The sequence below is a fragment of the Aedes albopictus genome, chromosome 1 (assembly GCF_035046485.1).
Source record: "Aedes albopictus strain Foshan chromosome 1, AalbF5, whole genome shotgun sequence".
NCBI classification, from domain to species: Eukaryota; Metazoa; Arthropoda; class Insecta; order Diptera; family Culicidae; genus Aedes; species Aedes albopictus.
In genome coordinates, this window is record NC_085136.1 from 167473000 (window position 1) to 167497263 (window position 24264).

The 24264-nt window shown below is 39.0% G+C and overlaps 1 protein-coding gene across 2 annotated transcripts; it reads right to left on the reverse strand.

The window, feature by feature from the left end:
• Positions 1-518: 518 nt before the first annotated feature.
• On the reverse strand, positions 519-5654 carry LOC109431850 (protein obstructor-E). 2 transcript variants are annotated; one of them, XM_019708111.3, is made up of 5 exons: positions 5233-5654; positions 4801-5016; positions 1197-1403; positions 914-1130; positions 519-702 (listed from the first exon to the last, which is right to left on the reverse strand). In XM_019708111.3, the coding sequence occupies exons 1-5, from the start codon at positions 5276-5278 to the stop codon at positions 618-620; spliced, it is 771 nt and encodes a 256-aa protein (XP_019563656.1). In that variant the 5' UTR covers positions 5279-5654; the 3' UTR covers positions 519-617. The 2 variants fall into 2 exon arrangements, with proteins under 2 accessions (XP_019563656.1, XP_019563665.1); XM_019708120.3 differs by having other exon boundaries at positions 519-722; positions 5233-5642.
• Positions 5655-24264: the final 18610 nt, after the last annotated feature.

Here is a 24264-nt window from a genome sequence, read left to right on the forward strand (position 1 = left end):
GTAACAAGTAACAAGTAACAAGTAACAAGTAACAAGTAACAAGTAACAAGTAACAAGTAACAAGTAACAAGTAACAAGTAACAAGTAACAAGTAACAAGTAACAAGTAACAAGTAACAAGTAACAAGTAACAAGTAACAAGTAACAAGTAACAAGTAACAAGTAACAAGTAACAAGTAACAAGTAACAAGTAACAAGTAACAAGTAACAAGTAACAAGTAACAAGTAACAAGTAACAAGTAACAAGTAACAAGTAACAAGTAACAAGTAACAAGTAACAAGTAACAAGTAACAAGTAACAAGTAACAAGTAACAAGTAACAAGTAACAAGTAACAAGTAACAAGTAACAAGTAACAAGTAACAAGTAACAAGTAACAAGTAACAAGTAACAAGTAACAAGTAACAAGTAAAAATATCCTATTCTCAAGAAGAGTAGCGTTTCCGGGGCTAACAAACTTTTAAAATCTTGATATTTTCTCATCATTCCATTCATTCATTCAGCAAACAGCCTGTCATAATTTAAATTAACAAATTTCTTAACATATATTTGTAAATAAATCTCTGATCAAAACGAAGGTACAAATGACTGATTTTTAGTTTATAAAACTTATAAATCCTTACGGTTCTACGGTGTTATCTCGTATATAGACTAATCTTCGCAAAATTGAAGACACCATGTCTAGTTGTCCGTCGCTTTTTCGACTGGGGCGTACCAATCCTCGCTGCAATGGAAGAATATCAGTGTAAATTATGGCGCGAACAGTTCGCGGCAGCTCCGTCTGTTTGGCTAAGCGGGGTTTCGAGCGATTAGAGCGAAAGCGATGCATGCAATTGGGCGTATTGTTCGCGAGCAGTTTCCGAGAAGCTGCCACGAACTGTTGTTAGTTTTGTAAGCATGGAAAAGCATTCTTACCATCCGGGAACGTTCTCCGGCTCGTCGCACCGTTGGAGGTCCTCATTGTACACCAGACCGGGGTCACAGTTGCCCTGTCGGGGTTCGATGCCGTTCAGGCAGATGTAGAACTTGGAACAGTCCTCCGGGTGTGGGAAGTTGGGATGAGTGATACTTTGACCGTTCTTATCTGCTTTGGGGTAATCCTTGGGACACTGGAAGCCGTCCGCTAGTTTTTCTGCATTTGGAATGGAAACAATAATTAACATTTTGAATTTTGAAGGAAAATGGAAATTGAGATTACTGTTAGCATTGCTTCCACAGCCGACGCGATTGGCCATATCCGGCCAAACGCAGGTGCCGGTTTCAGGGTAGAAGTGGAGACCGGCTACGCATGTCATCTCAAGTTCCCGCCCGCTGACGCAGTTGTAGAACACATTGCAGATCGACGAGTCCGGATGGGAGAAGAATCCATTCTGTCGTGGGCAGGCTCCGACCGGTCTTGGTTCCTCTGAAAAGAGTTGATAAGCAGATAATGTAGCTAGTAATTAGTAAATTGTAAAAGAATTGATTTTGATTTTTAGAAAATATAAACACAGAGAAATAGACGTCACACTCTACTCACACACCATCGATCACCATTATTGGTGGATTCGAGTAACTTGGTAGTTAATCAATTGGCCTTCTGTTTGACGTTTGCTCACTACCACCATCTAGTGGTTGCTCGGTTAAGCAGAGCATGATTGGTATATCAAACCAGTTGAAAGCTGGAATTTGGTGCATGTGAAAATCGATTTTAGCATCGGAAGTGGTGTGCTCTTAAGTGGACTAGATCATCAAGTCACAGCGCACCACTTACAAAGTTAGATCTCTCGCATGGATTAGGAGAAAATTCGATCCGGGATTCAACTGGATTGATATTATGTGTGGTTACGTGACGATGTTTTCAATTGATATTTATCCCAAGTGTTACGTCTGTTTCTTTTTGTAATAAGTTTTCATAAGTTCTCCAAAGTCCATGTTCTCCATGACCAAACAAACAGTTCAAACGGATAATATCGGTAAGCACATTTACATCAGCTGAAAATGAAGACTGAGCCTTTACGGATAATCATCTCAATCATCTCCTAACTGGCGAGATCGGGTTGTTAATTGCTAGGATCTATCGACAAGATGTCATCGGTTCAACATATGTCGACTAAAAGACGCAGTGTTGAAAACGTCGAACAACGAAGGAACTGTGCTGCGATCATTCCGGAAAGTTGTAGCATAGCAGATCAACCGCCATCAAGAACGCTTCCTTCGCTATTGGCAAGATTAACCTGGATGCGTTACACGGCCAGAGACAACAGTGAAGATATTGGAGTTAAGAAATACAAAAGTCGCGATTGAGTGAGCGAAAACACGAGGAGCCAAAGTTGTAGCCCGTCGTGGAGGCTTATTTAGATGAATGCTACGATGCCCGTGAAAGATTCTTCTGGTCAGTTGTTATCCAACTTGACTAACTTGTTGAAACGTCGGTTCAAGCTCTTGGACTTTTTTTTTCCAAAAAATATATCACTGCCTGGTTGGTAAAGGACGGGTCATGCAAAACTGGAGAAATGATGTAGAAGACCCTATTGAGGTGCTTAGCCCTTTTTTGTTAGTGGAGCGGACCTGGTGTGATGGTAAAAACACGTGACCATAACGCCGAGGACCTGGGATCGAACCCCACTTCCGACAAACTCACAATACGTGAGTTCTTTCTTCGGATGGGAAGTAAAGCGTGGGACCCGAGATGATCCAGCTTAGGGTAAAAGTCTCGTTAATGCAGATAAAAAAAAACCTTTTACCTTCTAGATCATGAAAAACATCGAGAAGTATCAAGAGGACATTATGGACTTGTCGGGGCCCGTGGCGCAGTGGTCCACACGTTCGCTTCATAAGCGGATGGTCATGGGTTCGAACCCAGCCCCGGCACTTGCAATTTTTCGTCAGTTGCTCTTCCCCCCGAGAGCAGCTGGCACCTGACCCTCTTCGGAGCATATAGCTCTAACGAACCCGGAATTTGGATATCGGCGAACCGCAACTCATAATGGACGACCCCCAGTTGGACTGGAAAAGGAACAGCAGCCAACCACCAGCATCATCGTGCTCATCATTCTACCGTGGATAGGGTAGAAAAGTTGAAGAAGCACAAGGCACCAGTTCGATACAGTTGAATTAAAATAGAATACATGTAGGCGCTGTACAAAAGTGTAAGTGCAGCGTCCAATTGGAATCGCTCACGTAGTGCCCAAGTGGACAAAAGAGCTGTAAAATTAGGTTAAGTGATTAAGAATAAAAAAATTATGGACTTATTTTTCTACATGACATTACATTCCAACTAGAGCAGAGCTCACTTCTCAGCACATAATTATATGAGCACTTCCACAGTTACAGCTTTCTTTACAATGGTAGGTGAAATATGTGGCAAGCTCTAAAATCTAATGATCTAAGATATAAAATCTTAGGTCTAAGATATCAGATCTAAGATCTGAGATCTAAGATCAAGATCTAAGATCTGAGATCTAAGATCTAAGATCTAAGATCTAAGATCTAAGATCTAAGATCTAAGATCTAAGATCTAAGATCTAAAATCTAAGACCTAAGATCTATGATCTATGATCTAAGATCTATGATCTAAGATCTAAGATCCTAGATCTAAGATCCTAGATCTAAGATCTAAGATCTATGATCTAAGATCTAAGATCTAAGATCTAAGATCTAAGATCTAAGATCTAAGATCTAAGATCTAAAATCTAAAATCTAAGATCTAAGATCTAAGATCTAAGATCTAAGATCTAAGATCTAAGATCTAAGATCTAAGATCTAAGATCTAAGATCTAAGATCTAAGATCTAAGATCTAAGATCTAAGATCTAAGATCTATGATCTATGATCTATGATCTAAGATCTAAGATCCTAGATCTAAGATCCTAGCTCTAAGATCTAAGATCTTAGATCCTAGATCTAAGATCTTAGATCCTAGATCTAAGATCTAAGTTCCAAGATCAATACCTAATGATCTAAGATCTAAGATCTAAGATCTAAGATTCAAGACCGAAGATCTAAGATCTAAGATTTACACAAGCAACACACATGGTTACAAAACAGTGACGGCAGCGTATGTAAGGTTTGCGTAGTAAGTCACAGTGACTTCTGTGCAACCCTTACATACGCTGCCGTCACTGTTTTGTAACCATGTGTGTTGCTTGGGTAAGATCTAAGACCTAAGATCTAAGATCTAAGATCTAAGATCTAAGATCTAAGATCTAAGATCTAAGATCTAAGATCTAAGATCTAAGATCTAAGATCTAAGATCTAAGATCTAAGATCTAAGATCTAAGATCTAAGATCTAAGATCTAAGATCTAAGATCTAAGATCTAAGATCTAAGATCTAAGATCTAAGATCTAAGATCTAAGATCTAAGATCTAAGATCTAAGATCTAAGATCTAAGATCTAAGATCTAAGATCTAAGATCTAAGATCTAAGATCTAAGATCTAAGATCTAAGATCTAAGATCTAAGATCTAAGATCTAAGATCTAAGATCTAAGATCTAAGATCTAAGATCTAAGATCTAAGATCTAAAATCTAAGATCTAAGATCTAAGATCTAAGATCTAAGATCTAAGATCTAAGATCTAAGATCTAAGATCTAAGTTCTAAGACCTACGATCTAAGATTTAAGATCTAAGATCAATACCTAATGAAGTCAAGAATATGTCTTTTTCGAAAGGATCTTGTTCCGAATGAAACAATCGAGCCGATCACTCTCAGAATGATCTCACTAAATAACCGCGCATTTAATGTTGTTGTAGAACGATCAAAGCTAGTTGCAATTATCGATCATCTACTGTTTAGTGCAATATTGACAGAGTATACATACGTAGTTCTTTCCGCTGCCCACAATCCACGTTGAAGGGTTGATCGCATTTGCTCGGTAGTTTACTGGTAGGATCGAACACCAATCCATCCGGGCACAGTTTTTCCGTTACCCGGCCATCCTGACACTCGTAGTATTTATCACACTGGTAAGGATCCTCGTACTGTCCGTTTTCCCGGGGGCAGGTGAAATCATAGTAATCCTCGTCGTTAGCGGCATCTGCGGGGGGCGGTTGAACGTTCCAGAAAAAGCAACAGAAGAAAAAAAATCGAAAGTTATTACGGTTCACTGCCACCACATTATGCAAATGCTGACATTATGGACCGCGATCATCTGCGGAAGATCATTTGCATAACTGGTCCACGGTTGGTTTCAAGGTTAACTCGATCGGCTGTGGTGTGGTGACCGATACGGCACGCGAAGGATTCTACTTACGGACGCCGTAGATCAGCAGAGCTACTAGGACGAGTGATTTACACATGGTGTCCAAACGTTTTCAAGAAGATGGGATCTCTCACTCACTCCCGTGGCGGGTTTTGGGGATGAACTGAACGCTGCAAAAGATTTTACCAGACTAGTGATCGCTATTGATGAGTCTCTTTCTTTTTGTTGATTTGGACGCCCCTTCCTTGTTGGAACGACAACAACAACGACAACGACGACGATCAACGGTGACCACGCGGTTTGAAGTAGGTAAGCGGTACACATGGCACTTTGCTGCGCCGCGCGATATATTTACAGATCACCACGCTGGCTGGTTGGCTGCTGCAACAACGGTCCCCGTGCGCATGTGAGAAAAGGAAAGATCTAGGTCTGTTGGAGCTTGTAAACGGCTGTAGCAGCTTGGATATACAAACAGCGCTACAAACTCCTTCGCGCCGCACGGTAACACTGACTGTCTGGGAAATTAATTGCTGCGCCATGCAGACGATTATTCTGGTCGGTCAGGGGGTCAGGTTGTCACTGTTGTGAACTGATTTCCAACTGCGATAAATGCTCGCACGTAAGGCCATTTGGTGTGATCCCTGCAGCAATGAAGTGATTCATTCACCAAAAATCATACGGATCACATCATTCATTGAGAACAAGAACCCATTTGAATGGCCACAGCTGAGATATCGTGAGGAGATACCTCTCACTATGACGATAGCTTCCAGTTGCCGTTTGTGATCTTGATGATATATGGACCGTGAAGGTGTCATTCATTCCAGTTTCTTAGTCAGAGTTGACTTATGAACACTACTCAACGGGGCTGATATGAGGGGCGCTCTATGAAGAGGGGTTTCTATAATGTTTTTTGTGGGTTCATGAGGGTGAAATGACATACTTGGTTCGGTCTTATATGATAAAATTATGATGTTTTCTTGTGTTGTACTGTAAGATGTCCTATCAATACGTGGATTATTTAAAAAGGGAAAATAATGTACTAAACGGAAATCACTTGAGTGATTCCATTTGAGGTCCATTCCACGCCTTAATGGTGAATCTTTTTCAAGAGTTCCAGTGGAAATTTAAACTATTTCAGAGTTTAACCAGAAACTTTTCCAAAAAACAAACTTTCTACCTAATGTGTCTTAAATCGATTTCTCCTGGGGTTTCCAATATTTTTTTATAGAGACATCTCCTGAGAGAGCTTCCATGTTTTCTCAAATATTATTCATTACTCTGCTAAAAATCTAATCGGGAATCTAAAATGAAGTTTATTTTTTTTTACATTTGATTCCATGAGGAAATTTACCCAAAATATACACCGTGTCCAATAAATTCTCATACAAAATTAAACTGAATTCATTTCCCATCTGTTGGGCCGTCCATATACCACGTGGACAGCTTGGAGGGGGAGGGGGTTAGCGAAAAGTCCACGCTTGTCCACGGAGAGGGGGGTGGGGGTTTGTTAAATGTCCACGTGGACAACATTGACGTACAAATTAAGAAACGATAATCTCCAAACGAAACAAATTATGTCGCATTATTGATGAGTATGGGACAAAGGAAATTCGCGAAGTACGCGAAATTGGGCAACTATCGCGAAATTTAAGAAATCTCGCAAAATGCCGCGAAATCTGACAATATTTAAAAAATAAACTGAAAATTTCACAATTTTTTAGTTTGAAAACATAAATAATGCTGGTATTTTTTAATAGTGTAGACGATTCCGAGCCTGGCATAATAAAAGTTTGAACAATTTAACAGTTTTTTCGATATATATCAAATGTTTTAACTTTTCTGTGAATATACGTTTACGCCTCACAAAAACCAACCAAATGCTTCATTTCGCATGCAAAATCGGCGTTTTCTTCAACGATACCGTCAAAAATATGGAACCGCGAGATTCACAATGTTGGCTCGCAAAATTTCAGCAATTTTGCCCTATTGATAAGATTCTCTTCAACAGTTCTTTCATACATTTTATTTTATTATTCATTGTCTTTAAGTTGTAAGTCACTTCTTCAAGGTAAAAAATAAATGGTATCGATTCACAGAATAATTTATTTTAAATAACCAGAAATTATCAGAATTTCTAATTACCTAGTTTCCTTCATCGAGAAATATCCTGGAGATTTAATATGAATTGCAGACCATGCAAATGTTGGTGTTTCAGTCAGAAAATTTTCATTGAAGTGCTGTATGGATCTCTCGAAGTTTCATATCAAATTTTTAAACTACTTCAAAGTTCCAAAATACATGTAGGAATTTGCAGGCTTATCTCAAAAACTTTTATTGGTAGGTTCCTTTAAAATTGAAGATGTTTCTAATAGATATTAAAGTCTGAACCTCAGCAACACAATTTAGATGCTTTAAATCTTGTTTTTTGAAAGAATCTAAGAAATATAATCTTATCTCAACAAAAATCTAAGAATAAAAATTACCTTATCTCAACAAAACAATCTGATAATCATAGTTTAAACTTTGAACAAACATTCTAAAAAACACCGTCTTCAACCAGAGTCTGTACAGACTGAACATTGAACATTCACTAACATCGCACGAAACACACCCAGTGAAGAATTTTCCGATTAACGAAAATTTTTCACCAACTGGAGCGGGAATCGAACCCACACTCTCACACACATTAAGCTGAATTAACAACAATATTGAAAACTTGTGCTACATGTTTATATTCTATGTAAAGCTATAGAATGTTTGTATTTTATAAAATTTTCAATTATATTTAAGACATTTCTTACCTTGTGGATGCAATCGACTGGTAATTTGGGGATTTTCGGCCTTGCAGTCTCCGGTGCAGTCAAAACGACATATATTTTCGATGCCCGACGTTTCGATGGACTATGCTATCTTTCTCAAGGGTTTTAAAATTAGAATAGCATAGTGACGATCAGAGTAGTGACCCGCCATACAAAACTTCCCAGTTTTTCCTGACAAAATAGAAATTGTTGAAGTCCGTCCAAAATTTGACTAAAATTCATGTGCAATTCATACCGCCAGAAGAACGATATTTCTAACCCTTGAGAAAGATGGCATAGTCCATCGAAACGCCAGGCATCGAAAATATATTTCGTTTTGACTGCACCGGAGACTGCAAGGCCGAAAACCCCCAAGGACATTGCTTACGTAGAAAAAAAAAAACAATATTAAAAAAAAACGTTTCAATATCACTTTTTCCATTTATTTTAGAAATAGGGTCTGGGACCATTTGGGCAGAAGTACCTATTTTGGGCACTTGCTGCCATAACTCGGTCAATTTTGAACCGATTGACTTGATTTTCGAAACACGATCAGAAAGGCGCAATATCTAGCTTTGTACAAAAAATTCAAGTCAATCGGTTTGAAATTGACTGAGTTATAGCAGTAAGTGCCCAAAATAGGTACTCCTGCCCAAATGGTCCCAGACCCTTTGAAAAAAAAATTTTTTTGTTTCGGATGTCCACGTGGACATTGGGGGAGGGGGGTAGGGGTCTATGAAATGTCCACGTTTGTCCACGGGGAGGGGGGAGGGGGGTCAAAAACCATGAATTTTCTGTCCACGTGGTATATGGACGGCCCCTTATTAGGATTTTCAAAGCAAATGTATTTATTGAAAGGCCATCTAATACTGATTAAATACAGCATAGGTTTTGGAACTAACTGTCCTTTATCCTTCTATGCTGATCGCTTATGTGTCGTAAGTCCATTTCAGCTGGCACGCACGCCATTTCATGGAAATTTCGTCTCATTTCAATGAGTAATAGTATTAAGTTAAAACAAATTAGGTTCCTGTCATCAACATTGCTAGTAGCACCTATGAGCAGAAAATTCATTTACCTGTTTCAATGAGTTTTGCTGTGTTAAAGAAGGCTGACTGCATCTTATCTTGTTGATTCATACTATTCTCACTTCTAAGACATGCTATTGCTGTGTGCGTTCAAGATGCAAATGGTGCCCAAATGCGCTCCAAACGCGGTAACACAGTGTGTTACCAAAGGCAACTTAGCAACCATAGTCAAAACCACCGCCAACCTAGGATTCAAAAGCTCCCACTGACATCGGGTTAATTGCTAGAACATCTTACCGCATTTGGTGCTCTCGCATTTGATATTTGCATTTCGAATGCACACAGCAATATATTTCTACTGTGGTAAATTTTGGGCAGAAATTACGTTCTATGATGTTTATATTTAAATATAACGATCATTTTCAAAGAAATTTGCCCAAGTTGAGCTTACTTACAAATTTCTTACCACATCATCACTAAAATTGTATTGTTTTAGCCTTAGTATATCCATTTGGTACAATACTTGGAATAAAATCTCAAAATTTAACCTTATGGACTTTATTTAGCTACCGTAAAATCAAAAACTTGTCTAAAATTTTCTTTGCATGCCGGAGCAAACGAATTTCAGAAAACGGAAGAGTATTGCTAGGCTTCTAAAAACAAATAGAAAATAAGGTTATTCTAAACCGTATGCTTTATTTATTCAGTATTATGTGGCCCTTCAATACATGCATTTATTTTGAAAATAAAAATCACAGATGTGAAATAAAATTACATTTTCTAAATTTGTATTTTGTATGAGAACTTATTGGACACGGTGTAATTTATGGTCCAGCGTTGAAAGCATCCTCTCAAGTAACACACTTGTCTTGCCACAGAAAAGTCACGGCGGGACAGGTTATTGTTGCACAGAAGTCATTGCGACTTACTTCTAGCAAGTAAGTGTTAATTTGTAAGAAGTAAGACTTCTGCTCAACAATAACCTGCGCCACCGTGACTCTTCTGTGACAAGTGTGTTGCTTGGGCTTTTGAAAAATGTCTTTATGGTAGGTCCGAGATAAGGGGTATATTCGAGATTTGTTTTGTCTTTATTATAGAGACTTTCAGCCTGGCACTGGTTTGTTTCTCGATATTAGAAATGATTTTTTAACACTAAGTCTTTTCAGTAACTCGAGATTAGCAAGATTTCCGATAGATGACATGGACATTTATACTATGAATTTGTTTTCGAAATTTATTAGATAGGGAATCGCGCCACTTGGGCGGTGGCTTCTATATTCGTCTGTTTTCCACTATAACTCAGTCAAATTTAAACCAATTGACACAACTTTTGGAATGTGGTGAGATAGGTATAGTATCTGTAGAGACGCCAAAACACATCTTATTTCAATGGTAAACAGAACAACAGTGACGTTTATTATAATTCCATCTCAGTAGCTTATTTCTTAGCCTACTACATCTCTCCTTGTCTTTAATGAAAATGAAAATATAATGTAGATTCAATATCATACTTAATTACAATTTTTATGCATTTTGGATCTAATAATAAATAATAAAATTGTCTAGAATAATTCTCGTTTCCCTTCGTTAACCATTTGTAGTAATCTTTGAAACTTAGATTAGATTGAAGAATCTGCCAAGCAGGGAACTATTCTTGAAACACGACCATGGTATTCACAGCGACTGCAGGAAATTGTTCGTTTGATCATCCACAATCTGCAACCGTTCAATCCGTCTACTGGTCGTCTACTTGCATCTAAATGAGGTTGGAATTATATATGCAATTAATTATTTATAAATATAAAGCAATTACTATACTTAGCTCCAAATACCTTCCTCTCTCCCTTTTCAACAGATAGGATAACATACCATTATAAGATTTTATCTGATAATTTATATATCAGTGAATTCACTACAAGCAGCTATGATGTACATTATTCAATGTGTTTATTTTTATTCCCTAAAATGAGACTCAAAAACATGTTATTGCGCGCAATCCCCAAAATTTTATTCCCACCTTTGGGTTTCCGCGCCGAAGACCCAGCGCCAGATTCGGCGACAAAGAAAACTGACAGCAGTCGCCGGACAGTTGGCAATCCTGATATTTGACGGCGGCCGCCCGGTAGTCATGGGAGTGGATTGTTGTCACGCAAATAGATCTTTTCGCTGAAAATGCATGTGTATTGAGTTATTGTTGACAGATTTTCTGCAGTGTTAGTGTGAAATTCAGCGATTTTCTGTATCGCGTAAGCCTTCGCTGGAAGAAAACGTCATGTTGTTCAGCGAAACAAGGAAAATTTTCAGTGAAAAAAGCAATATTTAAATTTAAAACATCTTATTATAACTTTAAGTGCTGGACTGAAGATAAACAATCTTCTTACAGCACATGGTAGATCGGAAATCTAAAATATCTCAGGCGAATCTTTGAACTTTTCCATTTCAGACTGAAACCTGAAGTTTCCTTTTACATGTCCCTTCACCATAGATGGACTGAAGTCTTACTTCCTACATCTCATAGTAGACTAGACTGCCAAACGGACTGAGATGAATCTCCTACATTTGGTCTTTTTATTGCAGACTGAAACATTCCGTTTCCTTTGCGTATATGCCTATATCATAGATGTATAGCAGAGTGTACAAATATATTTTTTTTACATTGAGTCCAAATCTTTGTCAAAGCTGCACAATACCTATCATGTCAGTTGACTACTGATTTTGTACTAAAGTCACTATCACTGTAGAGCTACCAATACCACAATGAAAATGACAGGCAACTACTTAATACTGGATCGCACTTCTATACACAATTATAGCAACTGACTGAAATTCTGGCGATTCTAGTAAAATCTCACATTTTCTTTTATTGACCAACATGCACTACTTGTTATTTTGTATTACATATTGAAACATCATCACGGTCATTCTTGTTTTCTTTCCATTATCAAGTTGTTGTATTTGTCACAAGCATTTAAAAGTGCTTCCTATACAAAACCAAAAACCTTATAGGCGCACTTTTCATTATCTGAACAGGAGAATCGTGTTATTCCTGATTTTCTCTTTAATTGAACCAAATTCGAACGATCTCCCTATGTTCCTTTAACAGTAATGGATCAGGATGTTCCAATCTTCTTCTTCTTTTATAAACTTTACACTCTTTACTCTGTATACTGACCAAGAACGGACTGAACGATACGCTTTATTCCTACGACTCTACCTTGAATCGGACTGAATTTCCACGATCTCCCTACGTCCCTTTTACAGAAATGGACCAGGATTTTGTTATCCTCTTCATTTCTTACGGAGATGTAGACCGGAGTCTTTCGTTGCTCCCTTTACTCTCTTCTTAATGACCAAGAACAGACTGGATGATTTGTTTTATTCCTACGACTCTATTTTGAATCGGACTGAATTTCAACGAGATCTCCCAATGTTCCTTTTACAGAAATGGACCAGGATTTCTTTATCCTCTACATCTCCATATGTAGACCGGAATCTGCGTTCCCTATACTCTCTGCTAATTTACTAGGACTGGACTGGACGAATTGTGTTATTCCTTCATTTTCTTTTGGAAATGGGTCGAATCAACACAATCTCCCTACGTTCCTTTTACCTAAACGGACTAGGATGCTCAAATCCTCTTCGTTTGTTATGTAGAAGTAGACAAAAATTACGTGAAATATTTCCTTTTTCACTATACTAAATGTTCTTTTGAGATATGAGACCATTTATAAGTTATCGCAACTCTCGACGCTGAATTCATGAATAATGAATCTTCAAATCATATATTCATATTTTTTATTACTAATGTTTTTTTTCAATCTAGTCTTCTGAATAAAATTCAGTAACACCATTCCAAAATGAAAAATATAGTTTTTTTCTCACTTGAATATTCTCAATCAAAATAATAAATTTGAAAAGTTGAGATTAACAATGTCATCCTTCAAGACATCCAAGTTTTTTTTTTATCGAATTTATATCAGCGAATTTGGAAAAATCCCATTCTGCCAAGGCTTCTAAGATGCAAACAATAGCCCATTTTACGAATCGATTTTATGAATAAAATTTTTACAGGAGCAGGCGTCCTAACACGTGTATATCATTAACATCATCAACATTGTTGTAGTTTCGTGAAATGGCTCAAACTTGGTGAATCTTATGGTTCGAAATTTATTCCATTCTATCATATCAGCGTACATCAGACGTTCGATAACTGTAACATATTTACAATAGACTTATCGATTTAATAACTGCAACAACTGATAGACGCCACAAAGTTGTCAGTCACTTAACGGACTGTCACTTAACTATATATTGTCTAATCTGAACACACTTGCTCACTAGCTTGCCTATCTATTACATAAGTATGATGAAAAATGTTTGACGCTTCTCTTCCACTTTCATTTTCCAGTATCCATCGCATTTCATTTAAAATGTATCAGTTCCAAAGATTGAACAATGCTAAAAACCAAATCTTTACAGTTGAAACGTTTAGCTATAAAGGTAATTGATGTAATTTTGACCCAAAGTTTAACCCACAAACTAATTCTGTTGCAATATCCTTCAAAAATTTTGAATATTCTATAACGAAAATTCTTTCGATATGAAAATCTTCAATTTGAATTACAACTTCAATATATTCTTATTATGAATATTATTGCATATACAATATATTTCTATTAGCTATCCATTTCAAGTTACTTCCGAAATTATTCAAATTATTGTTCGTATAGTAATAGCGATTTCATAAGAGAAAGGTTCTCACCGAGACTCTTTCAGAAAAATTCTCAAGATACAAATTGAATTTATCTCACGTCAATCAAGACATCAATATACATACATAGAAGATTTGATGTTTGTTTCACGAATTCTCATTTCCATGTTCTACTTTACCTGCCTTTACTCTTTGGATTCTCAAGACTTCTCTCGACCGGTAGTCTATCCCTTGATGCATCCTCCAATCGTCTGAAGCCGGATGATACATCCAATCCTTTTGTTTCGATGTAATTCCGATCCTTCAACTTCCTTATGGACTGCTCAACGTACTAGGAGAGGACAAAACTGACACCCAGAGCTGCCCAGGCCGATGCCTTGTCCTAATTAGTAATATCCGTAGTCCAATCCTTGTAGTCGCACCTCACGAGGCTTTTTTTTCTCTCTCGTCGCCAATGTAGAGACGCCAAAACACATCTTATTTCAATGGTAAACAGAACAACAGTGACGTTTATTATAATTCCATCTCAGTAGCTTATTTCTTAGCCTACTACAGTATCTACCCGTGTACAACATTTCAAGTCTATTGGTTCAAAATTGACTGAGTTATAGTGGAAAGCAGACGAATATAGAAGCCACCGCTCAAGTGGCGCGATACCCTATTCCGCGGAATTCCGTTTAATTTCGTCAAATTATATTTTAAAATGGCGAAATTTTTAGAATATGACGAAACGAAACGAAATTCAAAATCCTAAATTTCGCCTAGTTGAATTCCATGGAATTTCGTTTCGAGGTGTATTTGGCGAAACTTTTCGGTATATCCAATCCCCTAAACCATATATTAAAGATCCACTGGTAAAATATTGAGCGAGATCGAATAAGTTTTCTGAACGTTATACAACTTTCAGTAAAACTTATTAGATTTTTGAACACAGTTTTAAAACATTATATCTCAATATGTACTTGAAACTTTTTCATTTCTGCCTTTCTCGTACCTACCCAACCCCCCCACTACTTGACAGCTGAGCTCAGTTTCGCGTACCTACTTGCAAATCGCAGATGTCGCTACTGTACGTAAACAACGGGTCCATCCTTCACTGACGCAACAATTTTTGTCCATGCGAAAACATCTTTTCGTTTCGTGGTGAGTGGATGCCAACAAGAGGCTAGCGTTTCGTATCAAAAGGACGTATTCAACAGAAGCGCAAAAATTCGTGTTAATTAAATTCAAACCATTTTGATTTGATGCTGTAAGAAATGTAACAGAAGCACTTGTTTAAACGGTGTTGCATATTAATTTGTAACTGCGCATGCTAGATTAAACCGAGGATCAAACTGAAAAAAAAATCTGATCTGATAATTTTTAACTTCCATTTTGGATTTGCCACCAGATATGCCACGAGCTGTAAAATGTTAGCATAAGTAGTAATTTATTACTGGCATGTGCATAATAACCGCACCAGAGAAAAACATGAGTTTCTGATAAATAGTATGAAAGTCGACTATTTTGCCTTCAGCCGTTTTATAGAGATAATTTTCACTTCTAGTAAACAATTTCATCATACCGCACTTAAATTGCATTTTCCTGTGCCAGAGAAGCAGAAACAATACATTAAGATTCTTGTTTAATATTTCATGTTTTGTGCGGTTTGTTATTCTTGGTTTTCGTCATTTTCAAAAGTAGCGCTTGCCGCTTTGAATCTGACAGTACCACCCGGACCAAAATTTTTAGGTACGCTGACGTTGTTCGGCAGCTGTCAAGAAGCTCCCGGGTTGTACCTACCTCAAGAATAGAGCTTGCTGACGTTTATTCACCTTCTCTTTCAAACATGCATGCGGAATCGGATTTGTTGTCATCAGGAAAGGTTTCCCGATGAAAACAAATTCTATCCCGCCTGCATGCTTGAAAGAGAGAGGTGAATAAACGTCAGCAAGCTCTATTGGCCGTATATAAACAAGCCCCATCTTGCAACAGATCAAACTGTGGCGGTTTCTGTAACCTTTACCATGGTTGACGAATTATGTGCGGAAATCAACACTTCAGAACAAAAATTCCACGATGTCGCCCAAAATTCGAGATGGCAGCCTAATGATCAAGATGGCGGCTCCAAATTCAAGATGGCGGCTGTTTAATATGGGTGTATTTGAGATGAGCATAAGCATAGATGGCCGTACAATTCGTAGTTGTTACTCCGTGATTGACCAGAACAATCGAAATTGCACAAGGAACCAACAAACGGAGCTTGGGAGAAGCTACCGCTCTTAGGGTTTTCTGTTCCAATCGGCGAATTAAATTTAATTTTTACTTAAATTTAACAGTTCGACACTTAAACTTGACAGTTCTCCTAAGGAAATATTTATCGAACTGTCAAGTTTAAGTGAAAATTATGTTTTATTCGCCATTTGGAACAGACCCTTAATGTACATTTCCGAGAATTCCAAATTTAATAAAGTCAATAACGACACCACCCTTCCCTTCCAGGAAGGGAAGGAATGTTAGTGTGACGTACGTTGCTACTAGAGGCCGAGATTACCCCATCTTCTCCACGACTGTCACAGGAAGGAGTTTTTGTTAGTAAGGAGGGGGGAAAGTTACATGATCTGGATTCACTTTGGTAAGTAATGTGATTCATTCCACATTCATTTGAATTGAAACACGTATTCATTATGACTAAACCATTGCACACTTCATCACCGAAGATGACGAACCATTCAAATTATATTCGCAATGCATAAATGACAGAGCTTGATGAGGCCCCTCTAGAGGACTGCTGGAGTACATTAAGGCCCCTTAGCGTGTCAGCTCAAATTTTACTCTTCTTATTTGATTCTTATTCCAAACAATCATCAAGCACGATAGTAGTTGTGAAGCCTTTCTATACCATTTCCATAAACAAACAAACAAAAATATCACCTCTTTGTCTCGGTACCTCCTATGTAAACATTTCGAGAATATGAATCGTTTGAAAGCAACTCAAGCAGTAAACTACTCTACTTCAATGAATAACAAGGAAACATATCCAAATGTCACGAAAAATGTTAGATTTTTTATGTAACAAGCTAGAAATGATCGAATTATTTTGGTACGCTCTCCCACTGTTTATGTTTGCTGCAACAGCAGTGCTGGCGGACCGCTTGGTGAAGATTTTGTAAATTATAATGCTTTGCTTATTTCACTAACAACGTCGTCGTTGGTACTACGGTGGGTGGTAAATACCGCCAATCACAGTTATGGTGGGGTCGAAATAAATCGTTAAAAATTGCTACTTTCGAGTGAACTAATGCTTAGAAATCGTGATTACTTGGAAAGAGGCTTGTATTTGAAGTAGTGTGAATACATTTTTATGCCGAATATCTCGCGTGAAATTGATTATTTTATAGAATAAGATAAGTGTCGATTTTTTACAAATATGTATTGGTGCAATGTTGTGTAAAGTTGATTTCGGTCAATGATTTTGAAGAAGCCATTTTGCGATGACACGCTAAGGGGCCTTAAAAGCAGCCATCAACGATGCAGCCGAGATCAGCATCGGGTACGTGGAACGGAATCGACGGAACGAATGGTTTGACGAAGAGTGCAGAACGGTTTTGAAGGAGAAAAACGCAGCGTGGGCGGTAATGCTGCCGCAAGGGACCCGACAGAACGTGGATCGTTACAAACAGAAGCGGAAACAGCAGACCCGCCTCTTTCGGGAGAAAAAGCGCCGCCTGGATGAAGCGAAGTGCGAAGAAATGGAACTGCTGTGCCGTTCCCAAGAAGCACGAATGTTCTACCAGCAGCTCAACGCATTCCGCAGCGGCTTCGTGCCGCGAGCCGAAATGTGTAGGGATAAGGACGGAATCATCTTGACGGACGGACGTAAGGTGATCGAAAGGTAGAAGCAGCACTTCGATCAGCACCTGAATGGCGTGGAGAACGTAGGCACGGGAGACCACGGCAATGGAGGAAATAACGATGCCATTGCAGCTGAGGACAGAAATGAACCAACTCTCACGCTGAGGGAAGTTAAGGATGCCATTCATCAGCTCAAAACGAACAAAGCAGCTGGTAAGGATGGTATCGCAGCTAAACTCATCAAGACGGGCCTAGAAAAGTTGGGCATTGGTCTGCACCGGCTGATAGTCAGAATCTGGGAAACCGAACAGCCACTGGAGGAGTGGAAGGAACTTCAGGGCGATCACTATCCCAAGTAACACACATGTTATATAAAAGTTACGACAGCGCAAGTTTTGGTTGTATAGAAGTTTATTTTACGTTATTTCAACACAATGCTAGAATTACGTAAAATAAACTTCTATACAACCAAAACTTGCGCTGTCGTAACTCTATTATAACATGTGTGTTGCTTGGGATATTGAATGCTGCCGACAAAGTGCTATACCAGATCATCTTCCGTCATCTGTCACCTAAAACGAATGAGTTCGTGGGAAGTTATCAAGCCAGCTTCATCGACGGCCGGTCGACAACGGACCAGATCTTCACCGTACGGCAAATCCTCCAGATATGCCGTGAATACCAGTCCCAACGCATCACCTGTTCATCGACTTCATAGCGGCATCCGACAGTATCGACCGCGCAGAGCTATGGAGAATCATGGACGAAAACGGCTTTTCTGGGAAGCTGACTAGACTGATTAGAGCAACGATGGACAGTGTGCAAAACTGCGTAAGTATTTTGTGTGCACTGTCAAGTTCATTCGAATCTCGCCGGAGACTGCGACAAGGTGATGGACTCTCATGTCTACTCTTCAACATCGTTCTGGAAGGTGTGATGCGACGAACCGGGCTGAACAGCCGGGAACGATTTTCACAAAATCCGGTCAATTTGTGTACTTTGTGGACGACATGGACATTATCGGCAGATCATTTGGAATGGTGACAAAATACACCCGCCTGAAACGCGAAGCAGCAAAGGTCGGACTGGTGGAGAATGCCTCAAAAAAAAGTACATGTTGGTAGGCGGAACCAAACACGAACGGATCCGTCTGGGTAGTAATGTAACGATAGACGGGGATACTTTCGAGATGGTGGAGGAATTCGTCTACCTCGGATTCTTACTGACGGCTGACAACAATGTGAGTCGTGAAATTTGAAGTTGTATCATCAGCGGAAGTCAGGCTTACCACGGGATCCAGAAGAAGCTGCGGTTTAAAAAGATTCACCAACGCACCAAATGCACCATGTACAAAACGCTAATAAGACCGGTGCTCCTCTACGAACACGAGATCTGGACCATGCTCGAGGAGGACCTGCAAGCACTCGGAGTTGGAGCACTCGACGCGTGCTAAGGATGATCTTCGGCGGTGTGCAAGAGAACTGTGTGGCGGAGAAGGTCTAACCACGAGCTCGCTGTACTTTACGGCGAACTCAGCATCCTGATGGAGGTCATAGCTGGATGGATACGATCACCGCGAGTCCGACCTTTGCTACTTCACGTTTCAGGCGGGAATACAGTTCACCCTTCCAAATGTTCGAGCATGTCGTCCGTAAGCCAAATTGGCCGGATTTAGTGAAAATCGTTTCCTCGTAAAGCCGGTTCCTGTGCAATGCGAGGGAAGCTTGTCTTATCATCACATTACGCAATTATGCGAATTAAATGTATAGGATAAATGTGCCCATCATTGAGATAATGGTATCAATTATTTAAAAAAAAAAAAGATCGTGCCACAGCATTTCCCGTCATTCTGAACGCGTTTATGTGGAAAGCCCTTCTGCGAAAAGTATTTATGCGAAACACCTTGCGAAACACATATGTCTTCCTCGCATCGAAGGACTCGTAAAAAATCACGGGCCGGTCACTAGACCAACAGCAGCGGCCCTGTTCTGGACTCGTTGGGCAAGCCTCCTGTGAAGCGTTTCGCTCAAATAGTGCACGGAGGCTGATTTGTTCGAAATTACCTTCTTTCACTCTCGTTCGGGTCGACGGCGAGACGACGCACGGGGCGGTTTGGTTGGGGCTGCTAATTATGCAAACTGTCCAGCCGGCGGAGGAAACCGGTTATCTGCGTTTCGTTATTATATTGACTCATATAGGCTGTGCTCTCTCGGTGTGAACAGAACACCCATATGAATGGTATTTTTTGTGCCCAATCACCCGATATTTACCGACGGGTGTATCGATCGGTGCTGGTGCTGAGTCGATTGTCCGATTACGAGATTTTCTTTGCGTGTTTCTGGGCTGCACCATTAAATAACGAACACGTCTGTTGGTTGGAACGGTTTGCATTTACTAGTCTAGAACAGCCTTGCATTCTTCTTCATGCTTTCTAAATTAGAAATTCGCTATCGAATCGATTGATTTTTTTTTAATTTAATGCTGTTGGCAGGTACTAACATATGGAGAGTACGACAGCGCGTTAGAGTAATTAGACATTTGTTTCAAATGGGTTGTGGCTATAACAGCAAATACAAATATAGCTATTGCTATTCTAACTGAAAGAGATCGTGGGAACCGTACTGCTCAAAAGGGCACTTGTTTTACTTCGTTGTTTTACAGGTTGTTGAAAAGTTCACACGGACTAAATATTTTTTACCTATAATACAATCTGGCTTATTGATTCAGGGTGGTGATATATGACCCCGAGGGGAGCTGCTTAGCCATAGACGGCGACTGGACATTGTCTCCCGCAACTGGTATTTAGCCTACGGTCGATCCTCGGGCAGAAACTCAAGGCCGTATTCTGTTTCCAGGGTCCCAGGGTGTATACAGTAGGAGGTGTTTGGAGCTCTGGGAATGAGTAAATTTGTTTTGATAACGGCGTTTGACTGAATTTCCAGTTACAGAAACACTTGGCTGGATTGCTGAATTTTTCTAGGAGTTACTAACCGTAAAAAAAAACTTTGCGGTTGGTTGACGATGGCGAACTAAAACTACAAGCAACTTTGGTTCGTCGCGATGATCGCCAGTTCAAACATATGTGGAGAAGTAAATATGGCATTAGTATACTATAATGCGACTTTTATACTGCACTTATATTAAACATGACATGTTTGAAGAATTTGTTTTTGTATTTAATAAGGCATAATTTATCTGTACATTCGAGAAAGGTTTCATTTTGTTTTTTTTTTCTCGTTTCAGAGAGCGAGTAACGGCGCTAGGCTATCGAGCCAGGATATAAGACGTAAATTCCTATGTCCCATCCCAGGAAGAACTTCAATGGAGTGACATTAACTTTCTTAGCAACGTCACTCCCAACGTTTTTGCATAAAATCTACATATAACACATACTCTACGGAGCGGTTGATGGGAGAAGTAGGTTTTTCTGACGGATTGGAGAGTGAACTTGCCTGAAAAAAAGACAAGTTCCCCGCACCAGCTGCCGCGATAAGAATTTGGCATCTTAGGGTGCAAAACATAGACAATTTTAAAAGTAATAGCACATAAATATTTATAAACCGTGAGAAAGATTCCCATTGATCACATTTGAAAAAAAAAAATAAAAGAAAAAAATCCACTACGCCCATGGCGAAAGGCTGATTGGATTGTTCACATTGTTTAATTGCGTTTTTGCTCAATTTGACGGTCAGTACCCGGAGGCTGTAAGTAACTGGTTGGTTATCATCAGCCGAAACGAGCAAGCTCATTTTAACTTTTGACTGTGCCAACCAACCTTGACCCACAAATGCCACACGCGCTGATGAGGGGTGCGAACATCGAGCTTTGACTCTCGCGCACTGCCGCCAATGTCTAAGCCGAAATTAGTTTGAACATACATTTTGATTGGTTTGACACCGGGTTTTCACGATGTGGAATCGTTTCGAACACGATGATTGATTATTTGTTTTATCTTGTCGCATTGATTGTGTCTTGTGTGTCGGCGTTGACATGACGTTATTTGTACGGTGTTTGTTTTAAATTGACATTAATGCTATTTATTGATTTAGAGGGGTCATATAATATGAACCCAACATAAAAACGGCTGTATAAATTCATATATTCAATAAAACAGAACCCTATCTTCGGAAAAGTTGTGGCAAATTGAATCCTTTATTAAGGAAAAATAGGAATATTTATTTTTGAGACTTTTCTGGCAGTCTAGAACATGCTGAACACAGTGTAGTTTGGAGAAACGAAATAACTGACATACCAATTATTCTAAAAACTGAATTTGGATATGGGTTACGTTCATACACTCCCGTGCAAAAGTTTGGGGTCACCCCCTCAAAAACATGGAAATGTTTTTCGGTCATATCACAGTCATCTTTCATTTAATTCACTCGTTCTTAGACTCTATCGAAAGATAAAGAGTTGGATTTGATTCGTAGGTACTGTTCACAAATGTCATATGAAATTTTTAGTACAAAAAGTTTACCTAAACTAACATTTTTTTCCTAAATCTGTACGAAAAATTGTTTTCCGTGTAATTCAAAATTGGGTCGTCCAAATTTTGAAATTAAAGTTGCATTAGAACCCCATTTCTATCCTCTTTGAGAGCCATTCATTAGATTTTAGCGAAAAAATTCATAACCTAATTTAGATTATCGAGTTAGGTTTAAAAGTTACCGTGCAAAAGTTTGGGGTCACCCCTTAGGATGCTGCATCGTGCAAAAGTTTGGGGTCACCTTTCAAAGGAAGTCTGAGTTGGATTTTCATTCAAATCGTAATTTTTTGGTGCAACTCTAATTTTTTCTTTGATAGTTGAATAACAAGACACAGAAACGGTTATGAAATGTTCATAAGTTAAGTTCTCGACTAAGTTAAGGTAGAAAATTGCATATAAAATCCATACTAAATCAACTAAGTACGTTGTATAAAGTGCCAAAGAGGATGGAAGTGAGATAAAAATAACTGATTCGCAAATTGTACCCTAATAACTGTAAGTGTTATAACCACAAACATACCATTACCCCAATATCCATAAATTTAAGGAATGTTACATATTTTAATTTAAATTGCATTTTCATCAAAAAGTTATCCCTTTGCTTTCCACCAAAACACTAAATCTCGAATGTAATAGTACATTCGGAGAAATTGTGTAGAAAATTGTGTATTTGTGGTTTTAACACTTACAGTTATATAGGGTAGAATTCACGAATTAGTCATTTTTATCTAACTTCTATCCTTTTTCGCACTTTATATAACGAACCTAGCTGATTTAGTATGGATTTTATATACTTTTTTCTACCTTAACTTATTCTAGAACTTAATTTATGACGAAATGAGAAGGGGTCCATCAAACTTTTTGACAAGTGATTTTTCCATACAAACTTCCTAGAGAAGCTCTTTGAATCTCAAATATCAGTTAGAGACACTATAGGTATATTCCAGGTCAGCCAAACTATCTTGGAGTTCAGAACATCTGGTCTACACTCAGAACAGTTGTAGTCATATTTGCTATACTGAGTAACGTTGCATAATCAATCGCGGTTACTGGATCAACCTGAAGTACACTATATATTATTATTGTTCGTTTCGTTCGGCAATCTTGAAGCAAAGTCGGTTTTGCAATTCAGGACAGCTCAAGAATTGAGTGCCCGAACAATTCCAGTGAGGAACAAATATGTATAATAATGATACAAACTATTTCAAATGATGTCCAGTTCAGCTAATTAGTTTTGACAAATTATATAGTATCTAGTCCTGCTTATGGTTCCAAGTTTTATTGGTTACAAATGGTGTGCAATGTTGTGACATTAACCTTATCTCCCTTATCTTTTCTGATATTCGCTTAGACATCATAGGGACTCATTGGGCAATCATTTTGGCTCTTTAAACGAGGGGCTTGCACGTTACAACCTCCCCCACATGTCGCGCTTGGTTCCACAAGCACGTCATCCTACCATCCTCTGTCGCGCTTGGCTTTGCAAGCACATCATCCTCTTTGGAGCCACCATCCTCGGGTAACATATCCAATAATGCTAATTTGGCAACAGGTTTTCTCAACACACCCCCTGATGTAGAAACATCGGCTTGAGGCACTACTCCGTCTTTGCCAGCATATGTGCGTATTACACGACCTCTTATCCATGAATTCCTGATCTTCTTATCTGCTATGACCACCAGCTCACCCTTACTGATCGGACGAACACTTTGAAACCATTTGGTTCTCCAAAAAGTGATTTGGACTGATGGCCTCTTCGTCGATAGCAGGGAGACGAAAGTAAGCGGCCGAGAGTTGATCATCATTTTGGCGTCAGCGAAGAATGTTTCCAGTGGTTTATCGTCGATTTAGCTATCGGATGGTATGGTACTTAGAGCTGCTTTGATGGACCTCACCATTCATTCCCAACAGCCTCCCATATGTGGGGCCGAGGGAGGGTCCCAAGCAACACACTTGTCACCGAAGAGTCATGGCGGCACAGGTTTATGTTGCGCAAAAGTTACTGTGACTTACTTCTAGCAAGTAAGTGTTTGTTTGTTAGAAGTATGTCACAGTAACTTCTGCGCAACATAAACCTGTGCCGCCGTGACTCTTCGGTGACAAGTGTGTTACTTGGGGTTGAACCTCCACTGGGTGTAGGTGTTTGTGAACGTACTGCCAAGCTCCTTACTGATGTTGAGTATTTCATTTCGCAACTCTCGGGTAACCCCCACAAAATATGTT

What these genes read in the sequence shown, in the direction of transcription:
- LOC109431850 (XM_019708111.3), bottom strand. Translation starts at nt 5,278, where the DNA reads ATGTGTAAATCACTCGTCCTAGTAGCTCTGCTGATCTACGGCGTCC. An exon ending in TCTGCTGATCTACGGCGTCC is followed by an intron (nt 5,017 to 5,232) that starts GTAAGTAGAATC and finishes CGCCCCCCGCAG; the next exon opens with ATGCCGCTAACGACGAGGAT. An exon ending in TGGGCAGCGGAAAGAACTAC is followed by an intron (nt 1,404 to 4,800) that starts GTATGTATACTC and finishes AACTCTTTTCAG; the next exon opens with AGGAACCAAGACCGGTCGGA.